At 35.0% G+C, this 18,703-nt stretch overlaps 2 protein-coding genes across 3 annotated transcripts in view; one reads left to right on the top strand and one right to left on the bottom strand.

Moving 5' to 3' along the window:
• Positions 1-1,846, bottom strand: part of LOC125650344 (DNA-directed RNA polymerase II subunit RPB7) — an 11,430-nt gene extending 9,584 nt beyond the window's left edge. For both annotated transcript variants that reach the window (XM_048878558.2, XM_048878557.2), the window contains exon 1: positions 1,762-1,846. In XM_048878558.2, the coding sequence (XP_048734515.1) occupies positions 1,762-1,773 (12 nt within the window). In that variant the 5' untranslated portion in view covers positions 1,774-1,846. The remainder of the gene's footprint in view (positions 1-1,761) is intronic.
• On the top strand, positions 1,822-18,703 carry LOC125650343 (39S ribosomal protein L4, mitochondrial-like). The gene is made up of 9 exons (XM_048878556.2): positions 1,822-1,965; positions 5,222-5,309; positions 6,617-6,818; positions 7,066-7,117; positions 8,240-8,357; positions 13,878-14,035; positions 16,968-17,026; positions 18,305-18,378; positions 18,525-18,703. Exons 1-9 carry the CDS (start codon positions 1,885-1,887, stop codon positions 18,671-18,673), a joined length of 981 nt encoding a protein of 326 aa, XP_048734513.2. The 5' UTR covers positions 1,822-1,884; the 3' UTR covers positions 18,674-18,703.

Genomic DNA, 18,703 nt, shown 5'->3' with positions numbered 1-18,703 from the left:
GAACCATGTTAGTGTTACACCAGAAAAATCAAGCTTGCATGGATTATGTTCTACTAATATTGTACAGTAGTATTATTTGAATGCCTTTCTGGTTTAACATTTTCTTCCTACCAAGAATTCATTATCAATATCAATTACTGTATGTTCTGAACACTACATTACGCCACCCAGAAAAATACCAATCTTCTTAAAACGCGCCTATAAGTCAGACATAGAGTTTTGGACCAAAAATTGACTCCCAAAAATCCGACTTATAGGCAAGTATATACGGTAAATATAAATGCACATCTATGTGTGTGTATTGTCCAACAGCTGTTTTGATTTGTCTTTCATGGATTCATCAATATGTAAATGGACAATGACACCCACTACAACTACTTTATTCACATGTCAATGCCACAGGCAATTATATCGCTTAGGCTTGAATTCACTATTAAAGAGTAAAAGCATAGAACTTTAAATAAGGGTACTCAAGTTCGCCGATGTAAAAACAAACAACCAGATGGTATAAAATTCTAGTCTGTATTCTAATATATTCACACATAATCTACATTACTACCAAAGTTCTATTTTTTATAGAAATATCTAGTTAGGCCAAAAATAATAATTGATTTGTTTGATGTACTCCGACCGACCTGTGAAAATTGCCACTACCCAATCATTTTTTTCAGTACTTTTAATTTTTAATTTTTTTTTAATTTGGTTTCCAGGGAAATAGACATTGTTTCATTTTAAAGGTTTATATTCTCTAAGAAACTTTTTTGATGAATGTTTTATAGCAATAATTATTAAATCTGTCTTGTCCAATGTTTAATGAAAACATCAATAAATTTCTAAGTCTGCGTTTTTATGACAATAATCAATTTTTTCGATACTGCAAAAAAAAAATACCTACCTACCTACCCACCTTGAAAAATGTGGATCGGAGTACATCAAACAAAAATATTTTTAATGATGGCCTTATATTCATAACAGGAAGAAAAAAAATCCAAAGTTATCCGGACTTGTATACGGGCAGCTGTCAAAGCATTGCATGGCTTTAGACATTTGATCCGCCTATTCATTGAACACGGGAGATATAACACAATTGATTTAAAAAGTGCATTGTGACGCTTATCACATAACAATGCACTTTTTACACATCCTGATAACTTCGGATTTTTTTTATCCTGTTATGAATATAAATACTAATTACCAATACTTTTTGCTTCACCCCCAAACACAGTCACACTGTAAGACATATTAATACCGAGCAAAGCTGATGGACTGAAAGCAAAGCTCTCAAGGTAACACGTATGTAAAAGAAAAACTCAAAATTAGCAAAAAGAAAAGGAGATCATCTCTAAATACGTTCACTGAAATTTTCGTGAGAAGGGTATCAGGAGAACTCGTACCCAGAATTTTATCTCCTGGAGAAGTCGCAACCGGGTATGAGTTCTTCAAGAGAAATTGTACTCATCAATATCTGGGTATGAGTTCTATTGGAGAAAAATTTTGTCATTTTACCTAATAAAAATACATGGGTACGAGTTCTCTTGGAGAAAAACTTTGTCATTTAACCAATTAAAAATATGGGTACGAGTTCTGGAGAAAAACTTTGTCACTTTACCAAACAGAGATGTGGGTAGATCATTTTAATTCAATTATAAACGCATTATATTAATTTCTATGGAAGTACATTGTTATATCTCTACTATCTGTTGAAAATAATTGAAAAATAACATTCCTTACAAGTAAATGTATAGGTATATATATACTTACATGGTAAAACATGATCTTTCTCTTTATTACTAGCACCGGAAGATAATCAACGTTTTGTTAAACAGGACATGTAATATTCGGGTTGATATAACATACGTACGAGTTAACATAATATGCAACAAAATGCTTGGACAAGGATCGTTGACATTAGCATGCCGAGAAGTTATTAAGACAGTTTGTGCTTGTCCACGTATTGAGTTTAAGGTATGCTATTCCAAAATTCACTTCAAAGTGGCCTTTTCATAGAATTTAGCCTCATGTACGCTGAAATTGAGAATGATGGTTATGGAGGAAACTCGAGTTTGTACGTAAAAAGCAGCCTTCACAACAATTTTTTTTCCCAATTCGTGCCCTTAGACCTACAATTTTCACTAGCCCCTACCAATTTTTACATGCCTTACTCCAATTTCTAGATTTTTCATATAAAAAAAAACCCAATCAGTCTGTCAAGTTTCTTTTCTTTTTATTATAGTACATATTCATCTTCCGGATTGTATAAAATAAATAATTAAAAATATGAATCCTCTAGGAAAATCCCTTTGTAGTCGTTTTGATAAAGATGCCATTACGTTTTGACAATTAATACATCGTTTAAATTGCACCCCCTGTATGGCTGTAAGTAGTATCATATCAATTCAAGGGACAAAAGTCGCCATCTTGAGAAAAATACCCCTACTTAGTTCAACACCTGTTTCTGTACTCTAAACTAACAATTTATTGAATTATCGTTGTAAAATTTGCTGCAGCGATGACTTTTCTAAATGATATACCTTAGTATTGCCAGTTGACACGTGTTCTATCAAAGGAAAAAACACGATTTCAACTATTTTGAGGGCCATCTCGTCAAATAGGTCTGAAAAGAACGGAAGTTACAATATCACAAGGGATGGCTATAGGGAAAGTGCCAGAATTTTAAGTATTAAAATCAGCATAAATGTTCAAAATGTACTCGGGACTCTTATCGATAACAGATGATGAGATTCATGACCAATTAAAGATCATAGTAACATCAAATATATATTGAATAGAAATATGTTGTAATTTTCATGTAATCTAAATGGTAACACCATAAAGTATAATTTTAATTTCGAATTTTGACACTTTCCCTTTAGCCAGGTGTCATTTGAAAGCTATGTTCTTTTCAGAACAATTTGACAAGATGGTTCTAAAATAGTTGAAATCGTGTGTGTTTTCCTTTTAATGGAACGCCTGTCAAACCAGTGACAGGTACATCATCATTTAGGAAAATAATTGCTGCAGTGAATTTTGCCACGATAATCCAATAAATTGTTAGTTTAGAGTACAGAAAACCAGAGTTGTCGGTCCCGTCGACAAGGCCGGTAAAAAAATTCTCTTGACCGATAACTTGCTAGAAAATGTTGGTCTAAATGGCCGTTTGAAAATATCAGGTGTGATCGGATTATTTTAGAGCTCGGGTTTGGGATGCGCAAGTGAAGGTCATTCAAACAACACGGCCACATGGCCGATTAAATTTGTAAAAGATTCTCTACCCGGGAAGGAAAGACTGGTTGTGGTAGAGCATTCACTTCATGACTGGAAGTCATGAGATCAAGTTCTGCTCGTGCTATGGCCATGTCAATTCTAAGATGTAAAGGTATCCTCGCCAAACCCTCTGCATTTAGCAGTGAGAGTCACAGATCTTTCTGATATGACCTCCGATGTCATGGCAGTTGTTAAAACATTAAAAAACCCTCACTACTACAGCCTTGAGTCAGATTACTAAGCATAGGTCTAAATTTTTGGTATTTCACCTACAACTGGTGAAGTCTCAATATGAGGGGAAAATTCCTGACAGGGACCTAAAACAAACACCTTGGTAAGAAAAGAAAACAAATTGCTGAACCTGGACCACTTAGAAAATTACGAAGGCTTACGTGGTGTTCATGAGTTCCAAGATGGTTGGAAAACTGACTGTGTGTGACTGGATATGAGTGGGAGATAATCTCTAGACTATTACTACAATAAAAGGCATTTTGGTGCAGTAGTTTCTTTCTCTCTATGCAATACAAGGTACTTGTATCTGGTCTGGCAAAACTTTGACAGAACCTTTAACTCTGTCAGACCAAATGTCTGACAGTGATTTAAAAATTTTGACAACTGTGCAGAAATGTGTGTTGAACTGAGATGGCGACTTTCGTCCCTTGTATTGATATGATACTACTTGCAGGGTGTGTATTTAAAGGATGTATCAAGTGCCGAAATGTGTCGGCATTTTTATCAAAACGACTTCAAAGGGGTTTTTCATTAGGAACCATATTTTTATTTTTTTTATTTTCCACAATCTTGAAGACAAATCCCTGTGACATTTGTTACATGTGTTCTAACTCCCTTTCAATTTCTGTGATTTTTAGCCAAGTTGCGTAGCAAATCTCGGCTTTTAAATTGGCGAAGGATAGGCGTCCAGTCGGGCGAGCGGGCGGCGTCCACAATTAGCTTGTATGGTGTCTAACTTTTATACTTTTTGGTGCATCTTTGTGAGACTTACATAACATGATCACATCCAAAAGAGGAAGGTTCCTATTTATTTTGAGGTCAAAAGGTCAAAGGTCAAGGTCTCTTTTTCACTATATACTGTAGATTTGAGCTTGCCTCTAACTTTTATACATGTACTTGCTGGTGCATGTTTATCAGACTTCAAATCCTGTTGACATTCAAGATTCATGTAGGTTTTGAAATCCAAAGGTCAAGGTCATTATCACACTAAATACTTATTGCGCCCATTCTAAGCTTCATACTTATTAACTATATTAGATACGTGCATGTTTTTACTTCGTGAATGCAAGCGTAATTTTCCAAACTGCAACTCGGCCATACGCATCTTTGATGCGTTTTAGCGATTTTTTACCAAATACTTTATGGTATAGTGTTTGTGCCATTTGTTGTCTTCATGGTCCTTCAGTAATTATTACACCCTGAAGTAAGCTTAGTATTAATCGGCTTGGCTGGATATTTTGACTGACACTAATTTCTGTGGAAACGAGGGGGTTATTAATTTTATATTCCGTCTTTCCTATCCCCCTTGTTTCTGTCCAAGTCTTCATACAGTATTTGGGAAATCAGTCGCGCTTTGGTATGAATTTATTTCAGGTTCCATTTAATGTGAATCGTTCGAAAACTTACATAAATCAATCCATGAATGATTTTTCCACAAGTGAATCCAATTGAAACCATTCATTTCCACACTAAATCAACGATAATCATGTCATTTCGAATAATACATCCTTTCGCTATCAAATTCACCTCCATGATAAACAAGCATCACCTCATTTTGTAAAACATGAGAGGCCCAAGAGGGGTTAAATGCTTTCTTATCATATAGATGATATACTCAGATAAATGTTAACTTGCATGATAATATAAGATAAATGTACCTTGTTAATGTTTGAAAAAGACTGTTAAATTGTTGATGTGTTTTTCTTGTTGTTTTTTTTTTTTGTAGCGACATTTGCTAAGAAGTAGCCTTTGTCATCAGAAAGCTGAAATCACAGTTGAAGCTCAAGACCATGCACATAAACATGGGGCTTCAGGTAACCAAAAAAAACTCACATGCAATAATTTTCATACGTTTAATAGACCTCTGGTATTTAGAGAAAGTGCGGAAAGAACACTCTCGTAAGTCATTTTTTAGCTCACCTGAGCTTTTCTGATCACCCATTGTCCGTCTGTCTGTCTGTAAACTTTTCACATTTTTGACTTCTTCTCCAGAACCAATGGGTGAAGGGCTCTGAAATTTATTCAAATGAAGGTTCAGAACCTGCTCAAAGGGGAGATAATTGTGCAAATGCAAAAATAGGAGGGGGTCATTTAAAAATCTCTTCCTCAAGAACCACTGGGCCAGAAAAGTTGAAATTTACACGAATGCTTCCTTACATAATGCAGATTCAAGTTTGTACAAATCATGGCCCCTGGGATAGGATGGGATCAAAGTTTTCCATGGTGATATTTAGGATAAATCATTTAATAAGCTTCTGCTGATTAAGAACAACAAGGCCATGATTAATCATATTAATATTCAAACATTCCCAAGTAGTGCAGATACAAGTTTGTTCAAATTGTGGTCCCTTGGAGTAGGATAAGGCTACAATAGTGGATCCAAGTTTTACATAGGAATATATAGGAAATATCTTTTGAAAATCTTACAGCAGGGCCATGAATACTCATATTAATATGCAATCATCCTCAGTAGTGCAGTTTGAAGTTTGTTCAAATTATGGCTCCCGGGAGTAGGATGGGGCCACAATAGGGGATAAACGGTTTAAAAGGGGATATATAGGATAAATCTTTAAAAATCGTCTTCTCAAGAACAACAAGGTGTTGATTACTCTTATTAATATCCAAGCATTCCCAGGTAGTGCAGATTCTAATTTTTTCTCCAAATTTTGGTTCCTTGGGGTAGGGTGAGGTCACATTAGAGGGTCGAAGTTTTACATGGGAATATATAGGAAAAAATCTTCTGAATAACAGCAGGGCCATGAATACTCATATTAATATGCAAGCATCCCCCAGATAGTGCAGACTAAAGTATGTTCAAATCTCAAGACCACAATGGGAGGGGGTTTGGGGCTGAGGATGCGGCCACAAAAGTGGATCAAAGTTTTATATGGGAATATATAGGGAAACATCTATTGTCTTGTGAGATTGTATTATGGCAAGGTGGAAGCCGCAATATGGGGTCAAAAAACTTTTATGGAAATGAAAATTGCAAAAATTCAGGGCCTAAGTGACTCATGTGGCCCATGGGCCTCTTGTTTACTGAGCTAGTTTTACTAGTGATCAATGCTGAAAGCAGAGGGTTTAAGATGTAACATCATTACACAACCAAAGCATTTTTCAGATCAGACTAACCGTGTAACAACACTGTATGAGAAGTTCCAGCAGAATCCACAATCTGTCCCATTAGTTACATCCAGGGAGCTGGAATACCCCAACCAGTACCGATCACCTCGCCAGGCCTGGCTAGAAACACTCAGCACAGTGGAGGATCACAAACTAGGCATGATTGATCTCCACCCAGATGTCTTTGCTGCTCATCCCAGGTACTGTCATTTTGCATTAATTGTAATTTGTAGGGGAATCTCATAAACTGTAAATGATAAAATCCTTATTTAAAGGGAATTACCTTAAAAATGAAAATAGACCACTATACAATTTTTATTTGTATTCAGTATACATAATACTGCAGTACTATATACCTAATCAATTCTCTGGGATATATGTTAGAACATTGCATTTACTATAAAATTTATTTACAATAACTGTAGGTTTGCATGCATTTCTTTCCAGGCTTGACATACTGTATCATAATTTAAGATGGCAGGAATTTTATAAGAAAATAGTAAGTATTTCACAGTTATTAGTTGAAGGGGACTTTAGGTTTGCCATCCATCCGTCTATCTGTCCTTCAGTCCAGCAAATCAGTTTTCCACACTTTTTTTAAAAGCTTTTCTGATTGCCTGTTGTTCATCGTCTGTCCATCCATCCGTCTGTCTGTTTGTAAACTTTTCACATTTTTGACTTCTTCTCCAGAACTACGGGGCCAATTTCAAACAAACTTGGCAAAATGCATCCTTGGGTGAAGGGCTATAAGTTTGATCAAATGAAGGACCATGTCCCCTTCAAAGGGGAGATAATTGCAAAAATGCAAAAATAGGGTGGGGTCATTTCAATATCTTCTTCTCAAAAACCACTGGACCAGAAGAGCTGAAATTTATATGAAAGCTTCCTGACATATTGCAGATACAAGTTTGTTAAAACCATGGCCCCCTGGGGTAGGTTAGGGCCACAATAGGGGATCAGTTTTACATGTAAATTTATAGGGACTTTTCAAGAACCACTGGGCCAGAAAAGTTTACATTTACATAAAAGCTTCCTGTCATAGTACAGATTCAAGTTTGTTAAAATCATGGCCCCCGGGGGTAGGGTGGGGCCACAATAGGGGATCAAAGTTTAACATACAAATGTTTCGGGAAAATCTTTAAAAATCTTCTCAAGAACCAATGGGCCAGAGAATTTTATGTTTACATGAAAACTTCCTGACATAGTGCAGATTTAAGTTTATTAATATCACGATCCCCGGGGTTAAGGTGGGGCCACAATAGGGATCAAAGTTTTACATGCAAATATTCATAGGGACAATCTTTAAATATGGGCCAAGGTGATCAGGTGAGCGATGTGGCTCATGGGCCTCTTGGTTTTTGGTTGTGCATCAAAGCTGGAGGGGCCTACTGTGAAAAAGAATAAACTATGAAACCCATTTTGATTTGTATTATGTAAGCTATTCAACTAGTTCATGAACCTTTTGATCACCCTTCATGTGTGTGTGTGTGTGTGTGTTTATTTAGTTTAAGATATTTGAAAAGTGAATAGCAATTTGTTATACTGAAACATTGACGTATGTTTTGATAAATTGTGAACAGATTAGTTTTAATCATGATTTCATCATTGCAATTAATTTAAGGATTATGATTGGACGCCAAGTCGTGGTGATTTGGATGTAACCACTCGGAAACAGATGAAACAGAAGGGGTCAGGAAGAGCCAGAAACCGCAACAGAGACTCAGTAATGTTCAAAACAGGTATGTGTGTGGTTTAAGATAAGATACTTGTACAAATTTTAATGTCTGCAAATAGATAAAAGAAATAACTCTTTTAAAATGGGTACAAATTAAACAGTTAAGATATTAAACAAAGGGATTCAATAATGTCTGGGACTCAGTTGCACAATAGTTATTTAACTTTAAATGGCAGTCAACTTTGCCATTAAATCTGACATTTCAATAGTGTTAACAGGAAATTAAATGTCCATTTTAAGCTTGATTTATCTGTAACTTTTCTGATCAAAGTTTGTCCATAATCTGTTTGTGATTTGTTAACTTTTCACATTTTCAACTTTTTCTACAGAGCTTTTGCACCAATTTCAATCAAACTTGTTACAAAGCTTTTGGATAAAAAGGGGATTAAATTTGACGTACAAATGAAGGGCCATGCTTTCTTCCATGCTGCGATATTTAAGGCAATAGGCAAATAAGGTGGCCCGGGGTTCTTTAAAAATCTTCTTTTCAAGAACCACTGAAATAGAAAAGGCAAATTTTGAAGGAAAGGTTCTTTGAATTTTATAATGAAGATTCAACTTTGTTAAAACCATGAGTCCTGAAGCCAGGATGGGCTTCACTAAGGGCTCAGAGTTGTACATTAGGAATACTTTATAGAGAATTTCCTTAAAAGCGACATGGACATGGACACAATTTTGGTACGAAAAAATTATTTAGATATTTAGTCAATAATATGATAGCATTTTATTCCTGTAACAAACAAACCTAAATTTCAAAAACTGACTCAAAGATGTATTTGATACATTTAAACTTTTCAATTTCAAAACAAGACACGAGCTCAGTTTATGTTTACATGTCACGTGATTCAACTATCAGTTGATGGCTTTGATGAATAAAAGCTTTTACAACGAAAATTTCCTGTTCTTCCTTCTTTGTGCTTGCTCCCTAAATTGACCTATCATTAATGTGAGTCGAAAGGTTGAATGCTTTTGACATATACTTTTTAGAAATCATGGTGTTCTCACCTCCGCACGTGGTTTCCTGGCTATGACAAGCGTGTTGACAAACACGATTTTGGGAGCAGAATTTTAATATGTAAATACAAAGTATATCTCCACTTATACATAAAAGATCTTTATTTCTATAACAAAAAACTGTCAATTTCAATTGTATAAAAAACATGTACATGTCCCTTTAAAGGGACTGGTTCATGTTGTAAGGTCACTTGATAAAACTCAGATGACCTACTGCATTTGGTCAGCATTCGTCATCAATCATCATGCATCGTCCACCGTAAATAATTGAACTTTGTAATATTCTTGATAACTACCACTCCAATTCTTTTCAAATTTGATATGAAGCATCTTTGGGACAAGGGCGACATAAATTGTAAATTTCAGGACTTCTGCACCCCTGGGGCCTTAGGGATGGGGTAAAAACTCAAAAATTTATGAATTTTCACTTTCCGGGGCATTCAAGTATTAATGACACAACTTGTTTGATGCTGCTGAATATTAGAATTTAGCTTAGATATGCAGAACAGGAAAATCATTATAAATTTTGAAGCCCAATGGCTAGTGATATTTTCAGCTAATACTCAAGTGACTGATAAGTCCTGTGGGCCTTTTGTTCACTTGTAAATAGATGCCACCAGCTTTAGGTCACTTCACTTCATGATCTGCCTATCTTTGCTTTTCTTCCCTCATCTCATCTCAATTTTATCTACAATAAAGGCATTTTGAATTTTATCCTATCAATATTGAAAAAACTCAGAGTCTTACCACAAGGTACAGTTTTTAAAGATACTAGTAGATATGGGAGGATCCTTATATAGTGTAGATTTAAATTTGTTCATACCATGACCTCTGGATTCTGAATGGAGCCATAATAGGGGATTAAAGTTTTGCATAACATCATAGGAATACATATACATGTATGTAGGAAAATTCTTTTAAATTTTCTTAAGAACCACAAGAGTTCAATTTGTGAAATATATATGAAAATATTCTGATGTAGCGTACATTCAAGTTAGCTCATACCATGACATCTGGACCATGGATAGGACCACAAGAGGAGTTTTAAGTTTTAGTTAGCAATAAAGTCAAACCTCATTATCTCAATCTCAATGGGGCTAAGAAAAAAGTTCGAAATATCTGAAAGTTCTAGATATTGGGGTTAAAATACATGAAGAAAATGTATTTGGGACTTTCAACTCACTTCAACATGTCCATGGTATTCAATATATCAAAGTCCGAGATACCAATGTTCAAATGTATATATCTATTATGAAAATCCTCTCTAGTGCCATAATGGGAATTTTTTCAAATCAATATGTAAGCATTCTTGTTGGTGTATATTTAGATTTGTTCACACCAAAACCCCGACTTCAATGTGGAGTCACAAGATGAGTTGGGGGATAATTGAAATTTAAGGTCATGTGCAACATTTCTGCAATTTTTTTTATCTCCTTGATATGATGATTTCTGAAATAGGTTTAAATTTTATATTGTTGTAATATTACTATACAGCCTGGTCATATATAGCTCAGTGGTTAGATCACCTAAATAGTAATGCAGGGGTATCGAGTTCAATCCTGATTGATTCTAAGATTTTTCTCCTTTCTTTGCTACAATGACTTAGTAATGTCTATGTATACAACCTTCTGTGATACAAAGTCAACAAGAAATTTCTGTTTGCCAAAACCATGAACCATCAAAACATGCTAATTCTAAAACAGACATGGTAATATGCCCCAGTTTGTTTTGTAGGAACAAAATAGAATGCAAGTGAATTGTACCAAAAATGTCATGAAAAATCATAAATCATTGAGAAATGTTGCATATGACCTTAAAGGTCATAGGAGACAGTTTTTAACAATACGTTTTCTCTCCATAATTATCAAGTTTGTTTCATAGACTCCTCATAAAAATACTTTTTTAAGATTAAAAACGATATTAACTCGAAGAAATTGAAGTGCAAAGGTAGTCGGAATAGAAAATCGTTACCTGATTATCGTTCCTGATTTCCTGAATTTGTGACGTCATAAGAGACCACACTCAGATTTGCGAATCAAAACAAAAGCACATCCATAGACGATTTATTCGCAACTGGAGGAGTTTTTGAATGGGGAACCATAGTTTGTTATACAAGGATATCACTTTGAACTCATAATTAATGCAGGTGCCAAGCCATATCTACGATTTTTCATCGGAGGACGAACAAGAAGATCGATCTGATGACAATAAGAGAAATATAGATAGTTATTACTTTTGCTTTCTAACCCCATGCAGACACAGCGACGCAGCATCGTTTTTTCCCCCAAGGGGAGTTGGGGGGGGGGGGGGGTGAAGGTTGACTGACAAAAAAGGTGGGCACCCCCTCCTCCCCCTTTGATTTTATGTGCCTGAGTTCCACCCTGACTCGGATATATTTTATAGCCAGATCGAATATTCTTTTACACACATCGTGAGCGACGTTTTTGAATTTATTTTCATAGGATTTTTACAAGTATTGTGTACAGCTATTTTAGTTTAACAGGTGAATCTAATAAATATAAATGGCTTTAACATTCTTTTACGATAAAATTTGCGACATTAGGCCCTATATGAAGAATAATTTACCATAACATTAGCCGCTAAGGGCTCTTTCTTGCGTATAATGGTTGGAACTGGAAGCCAGAGGAAGAACGAATTCTTCATCTGGACCAGTTATTGAAGGAACTGTCGACAAATCCGAATGTCCTGATTGTTTTTGTAGGTCATGCGTTATGGACGAGTCACACAGACAACTTTAGGTAGCCAAAGAATTCTGGTATGCAGTCCAGAAAAACTAATTCAAACAGAATAAAACTTTCTAAACAATTTTGGAATATGTTGTGTCATCGTGGGGTGTGGGACGATCATCGGTTCATAAGCTGTACATAGCCAGAAAATCTGCACAGTCTGTATGCTTGGCTGTCATACATCGTCGGATACTGGGTATCCGACGAAGGCAGTCAAATGGATACAAGAAAACGTAGAAAAAAGAATAATCTGCCTAATTTATCAATGGCTAACCTTCTCATTTATACAAAATAAATTTATCGAGCTTTAATTCTTACATGTTGATTTATTCAACCGACCGGTTGTTCAAAATCCTCGGCCTTTAACGTAATTTTTTGTTTAATTTTTTTTACCCTAATAAGGAAACCAACATGCAAATTAGTGCTTCATTTAAAGAAGAAAAAAGTCATCCCCCAACTCTTGCATGGCCATAAAAATTGGTTTATTTCACCTGATATAAAAACTTGTAATTTCAATATGCTCCACCATTTGCTTTGACCATTCTTTTTCAAACAGAAAAGAAGGGGGGGGGGGGGGGGGGGGGTCTGATAATGCAACTTTCAACATATAAAGTTAGACCTATTCATCTTTAATTTATTTACTTATGTATTCAGAGAGAAAAAGCTTCATAACTATTTTATAGTCAAATTTCATTTCTAAACCAATCAGATCATGTTTATACTAAATTATGAATATCTGTACTACATGTAGTCTACCGTCATTATATACAGTCAATGTTTTGCAGGATTTTCTCGTCTTTGCCGTGCTTGCCGTTGGTTGGTAGCCTAGTAGAAAATAGTTAGAACTGCATCTGGTCGAAGATTTGATTTCATAAACCCATTAGTTTTTGCCAAAGTAGAGTGAATACAATAACGAAAATGATCCTCATCAACCCCCGTAATCGCGTAAAATGATTGTCAAACAACTTCGAGTTCTGTGTTCTCGGTGTAGATTTCACACCAAAGTCTTTTTGAACGTTTGATCATTTAGACAAAAGTATATAGAAATACCCGACTTGCTACATTACAGTTGAATGTAAGCACATTGAACATTTTCACGGCTAAAACCCGCAGTTGTTAGTATAAACAAATACACATTTGCGTCAGGCTGGTCTCTTATGACGTCATCAAGCAAGGGAGATAAGTCATCTTACTATTTTGATACTTCACACCACGGCAACATTTGACGGTCTGTAGCGTCTGTTACCTTACGATTTTTTCTGAATGACTTCTTTACATATGTTAAGTAATTAAAGAAGAACACATTTTCGTGCAAAACAATTTTTTTTTGAAAATCGTCTCCTATGACCTTTAATGTTTTTTATGGGTAAAATGCAAAAGCTCAGGTGAGTGATGAGGCCCATGGGTCTCAAGTATTTATAGAACTTTTGTGCAACAGGGTGCATAACAGGATACCCCCAAGATCAAAAGGCATTTTGTTTTTGGTTTGTCAGACTCTTTGTCTATCTGTAACTTTAATCTTAGACATTGGTGAACAGAATCATCCAGGCGGTAGCTATGTGTTAAGAGTCAAAGCCATAAACCAAGATCAAGTTTAACACAATGTAACTTGGAAATTTTGGGCATGGTGTTTCACAAGCCATCTTGTGTCTGCTCTGAAATCAGACACTTTCAATGTTTGCAAGATTTTAGAAAGAAATGCATGTAGCTGTTTTATTAAGGGTATGTACTAATCACTGAAAACCATTTATACTTTATTACAGGTGCTAAACCTCTTGGCCCCAAAGGACCAAAGGCTCTATTTTATATGTTGCCAAAACGTTACAGAGTTCAGGGACTTTGTACAACACTTTCATTTAAGTATGCACAGAATAACCTACATATTGTGGACTCCTTAGAAATCCCGACAGATGATCCACAGGTAAAGTATAACCCACACATAAGTCATGCTAAAAACAGGCAATCAAAGGAGTTGATTTTAATTACTTCACTTGAGCCAAGGTCTCAATGAACTGATAAGCTCACCTTACCCGAAAGCTCAAGTGAGATATTATAATAAAACTTTGTTAATTTATAATTTTGACTTCTTCTCAAAAATTACAGAGCCAATTTTAATCAAACTTACCAGAATGTATCCTTGGGTTAAGGGGATTCATGCTTGTTTTTTTTCCAACTGAAGGGTCATGTCTCCTTCCAAAAGGAGATAATTACGAAAAAGTGAAAAAAAGGTAGTGTGTTCAAAAGATCTTCTCAAAAACCTTAGAACCAAAAAAACCAGAACTTCTTGAAATCTTCTTTATATGATGAGTCAAATACGCAATTTCCGAGTTGCTCAATAGTTCTTTCCCTTTGTGGAACTCTTATGCACAGTGAGACACAAAACATATTATCATCCACATGTGGTGGGTACAAATGCTTATCGCTGCCTTGATATATTGCCTAAAGACCGATTATCAGACATCAGGCAACCACCCAAACTGCAGGGACACACAATATTAGAAAGTTTATTAGTATTTGATAATAAAATAGCTCAAATTAAGATCGATAATCACCATTTTTTTTTGATTAAAATATCACTCATGCAGAAGAGAAAATAAAAAATAATTTCATATTTAATTTAATGGCCTAATTCAATCAAATATTATTCTTGATACTGTCAGTTTAATGTATACCAATGGCTGATATAAACAAAATTTACACTTTCATTACTTTTATGCGTATTTACAGAGCTAGTCTATAGTGTATATATATATATATATATATATATATACATCTTGTAACCACCCAAGCGTTCAACAGAACACTGAACGTACCTCTATCACAGAAGAGCTGATATCTCGGAAGTTGCATATTAATCTCAAAACATCCTCATGTAGTGTAGATTTAAATTTCTTCACACTGTGAACCCTGGGGTCACAGTGGGGTCATGACAGGGGTTCGGAGTTTTACATAGGAATACGTAGTAAAATTCTTTAAACTTCTTCTCAGGAACTACAAGAGTAAAATGTGTCTAATGAATATGCAAGCAGAGTCATGTACATTTTATTTTAAGTTTGTTCATGCCATGTACCCCGGGTATACAATAGGGTTTAAAGTTTTATATACCTAATGTAAAATTCTTGGAAAATCTTCTCAACAATCATAAGGGTGCTTAGTTCTCATACACCATTGACTCTGGGGTCACAGTAGGGTTGCAATTTTTATACGCCTGTCTTTAGATGGGACGTATTATGGTACAGCGATGTCTGTCCGTCCGTTCGTGGTTTTCTCTTTATAATTTCATTTCCCTTTCACATGTCATGCTGAAACTTGCTCTGTAGCGTCTTTGTGGGTCACTCTAGATCATCCTGCAATTTTGATCCATTTCGACCTTTTTTCCAGGAGTTTTGCCCCTTTATTTGGAAATAATTATTATATGGAGGGTACATAATTTGTCCGCCCAACTCCTCCCACAGTTTTCAAGTGAGAGCCTTCTTATTTTGTGGAGTGTTTGTATGGGTATTGAAGATGGCGCATGTGGGATGGATTTTGATTTTCTACAATTTTTGAGAAAATTACAGGTTGTTGAACTTAGTCTATTTGGAAATTAATATTCTTTGGAAATCAATATTCTATGGAGGGTACGTAATTTGTCTGCCCAACTCCTCCCATAGTTTTCAAGTGAGGACCTTCTTATTTTGTGGAATGTTTGTATAGGTACTGAAGATGTGCATGTGGGATGGATTTTGATTTTCTACAATTTTTGAGAAAATTACAGGTTGTTGAACTTGTCTATTTGGAAAATAATATTCTGTGGAGGGTACATAATTTGTCCGCCCAACTTCTCTCACAGTTTTCAAGTGAGGACCATCTTATTTTGTGGAGTGTTTGTATGGGTATTGAAGATGTGTATCTGGGAAGGATTTTGATTTTCTTCCATTTTTGAAAAAATTACAGGTTGTTGAACTTGGTCCATTTTGTATCTCGATTTTTAAGCTAAGACCCTTTGTTCATATGAAAGTTTGTCACAGCGTCATGATAGCTGATACTACCTGAAGCAAAGTTATACAAATTATAGCACAAGAAAAACACCCCATGTAAGCATTTCACGGGCGTATTATGTACCGTTTGCGGTACTCTTGTTATATAAGGTATATGTAGGAAAATTCTTTAAAAATCTTGTGCTAAAGAATTACATAGGTACAATATGTCAGTCTGTATGCAAGCATTATTATGTATTATAATGCTGTATTGGGAGGGGGGGGGGTATATGAGGGCTAAAGTTTGCAAATCATTATTAGAAAAACTCTTTGTAAGAGTTTAATACTTACTATTGGAACTCAGTGGCTTTCCACAAGAGTTCACCAAATCATTTTATATGCACATGTAATCCTGAATCATTCATGTGTTCAGTACAGAATTTAATTTAAACAATAAAATGCTTTCTTTGTTGTTTCATCAGGTGATGAAGGTAGCTAGCATTGCAGAAAAATTCATAATTCACGTAATTTTTTCTGCAATGATTGCTACCTTCATCACTCAATGAAACAACAAAGAAAGACATTTTATTGTTTATATTTTTATGTAGTTTTGAAATATAAACTAGATTTAAATACTAAAAATCATATGGTTGACCCATTCGTTATGTTAAACGGATCAGCCAATGCACCCTTTGACCTTGATGACGCTCCATATTTGGTAATGATTACACAGACAAGTGGTACTAAAAAACCGGATCAGACTAGTTTGCAACAAACATGCATTCATTGTCGCAGATGAAAGCAATGTCAATTTCAATAGAAATATAAGAGAAAAGATTCAGTGAATGTAAATATACATGTACAGTATGAGTTAATTTTCTTCTTTATTTGTAGTACATTCAAGATTTGATTGACACAAGATTCTGGGGATTCTCAGTCCTCTTTATTGACGAGTAAGTGCATTTATTATTAGCTAATATCATTTTAGTAATAAAATGTTCCTAAAGTTTAGTGTGCAACACCTGGGCCATTATTTTCATGAAATAATAGGATTCATACCAAAATGTTTCAGGTACAAGTTAAGAAATAAAGTATGCATTTCCATGATGTTTTAGGATAACCTCCAAGGTTGAAAAATGTTTGTTTTATTTCAAACGACATTTCGAGACCCAGGAGGTTATCTTGCATCATCCATGAAAAGAAGAACTTTATATCTATTCTACTACAGCTCAGAATTGTACAGCTGATTGCATATAGTTTAATATGAATGAAATCACTTCATGATGTCATGGCAGCTGAAGAAACTGAATACATGTTTTTTGTTGACAAAAAATGTGAGATTGTAGGCCTGCCTAGTAGGGTCTACTATTTTGAAAAGATATTTCAAGTTTTCATTTTGAAGCTGATGGGCTGATCTGCCCTGAATTCACATTCCAACAAAAATACACACACATGGAAGAGGGTCAGCTTCCCTGTGCACCGCCATGTTTGTAAACAAGTGTATTGATCTTGGAATGCAGATTGAATCTTGCTTTTTAGTTGAATGTCAAATATCCTTCAGTCATTTATAAATTTGTTTGTAACATACATTGATTAATTTTTATATACCCGTCTAAGCCGGGCTGTATTATGATATGATGTTATTGTCCGTCTGTCTGACCATCTTATCTGTTAGCTTTTTCGTTTCAGGCTTATAACTTATATATTATGAGGCCTAGATTTATCAAACTTTCTTGTGTAGAAGGTGTGTTGCACTCTAAAGTTGGGTCATTGTGACCTTTGAGTTAGATAATGTTGCCAAATATGGCAAAACCCTGTTCAGGTCATAGCTGGACAACTATTTGGCCTTGAATCATCAAACTTGGTCAGAAATCCATGCAATAAATCCCTTCTGCACAATTTTTATTGTATTTAATATGTATTGAATGATTCAATGGAACTTACATGTACTAAACTTACATGTACTAAAACAAATATGGCACCACTTTTTGGGGGGAGGAAACATCTGTAACAATCCCCGTTACAATTAGCACTAGTTACTATTAAAGTCTAATATATTGCTCCCAAAGCTATTAGCCTCTAGCTTATGTAGCACAAATCTATAGGACCCATTTTTTAAATCTCAATCTCCTTGATCCTGCCAAAAACTTTTATCACAAATGTGTTAACCATACCAAGGAATCTTGATTACGTGAATTTTAAAAATAACAATCCTTTGTATTTGATTTCAGTACTGACTACATGCCAGAAAACACAACTTATGCATTAGCAGAATACCCACAATATAATTTGTTACCTGTATATGGTGAGATTTTCTACTCGTGGTGAATTTGTCATGATATTATGAATATCAAAGAAATTAGTGAAAATATATATCAAATAATTTGTGTTTTTTCTTCTTCACAATTATTAATTTGACATCAACTGCTACTGCATACTGGTCTTTTTCAGGATTAAATGTACGTGATATGTTGAAACATGAAACGCTAGTATTGACACTTGCTGCAGTGGAAAAGATTGAACAGAAATTACTTCTTCATTTGAATACAAACAGGAAAGATACCAAGTTTTCTATGGAAAGCAGATATGACCAATACTAAAATGCAAAATAAAAATGGTTTGAATTATAA

Source organism: Ostrea edulis, chromosome 5, assembly GCF_947568905.1.
Source record: "Ostrea edulis chromosome 5, xbOstEdul1.1, whole genome shotgun sequence".
Classification (NCBI taxonomy): domain Eukaryota; kingdom Metazoa; phylum Mollusca; class Bivalvia; order Ostreida; family Ostreidae; genus Ostrea; species Ostrea edulis.
Note: the sequence above shows the minus strand (reverse complement) of the source record. Positions and strands in the feature narration are given on the sequence as shown.

Excerpts from the sequence above, each read along its gene's own strand:
- LOC125650343 (XM_048878556.2), top strand. The coding sequence starts at position 1,885 with ATGCTTGGACAAGGATCGTTGACATTAGCATGCCGAGAAGTTATTAAG. Across the intron at positions 1,966-5,221 it reads GTCCACGTATTGAGTTTAAG|CGACATTTGCTAAGAAGTAG; the intron begins GTATGCTATTCC and ends TTTTTTTTGTAG. Across the intron at positions 14,036-16,967 it reads TCCCGACAGATGATCCACAG|TACATTCAAGATTTGATTGA; the intron begins GTAAAGTATAAC and ends CTTTATTTGTAG.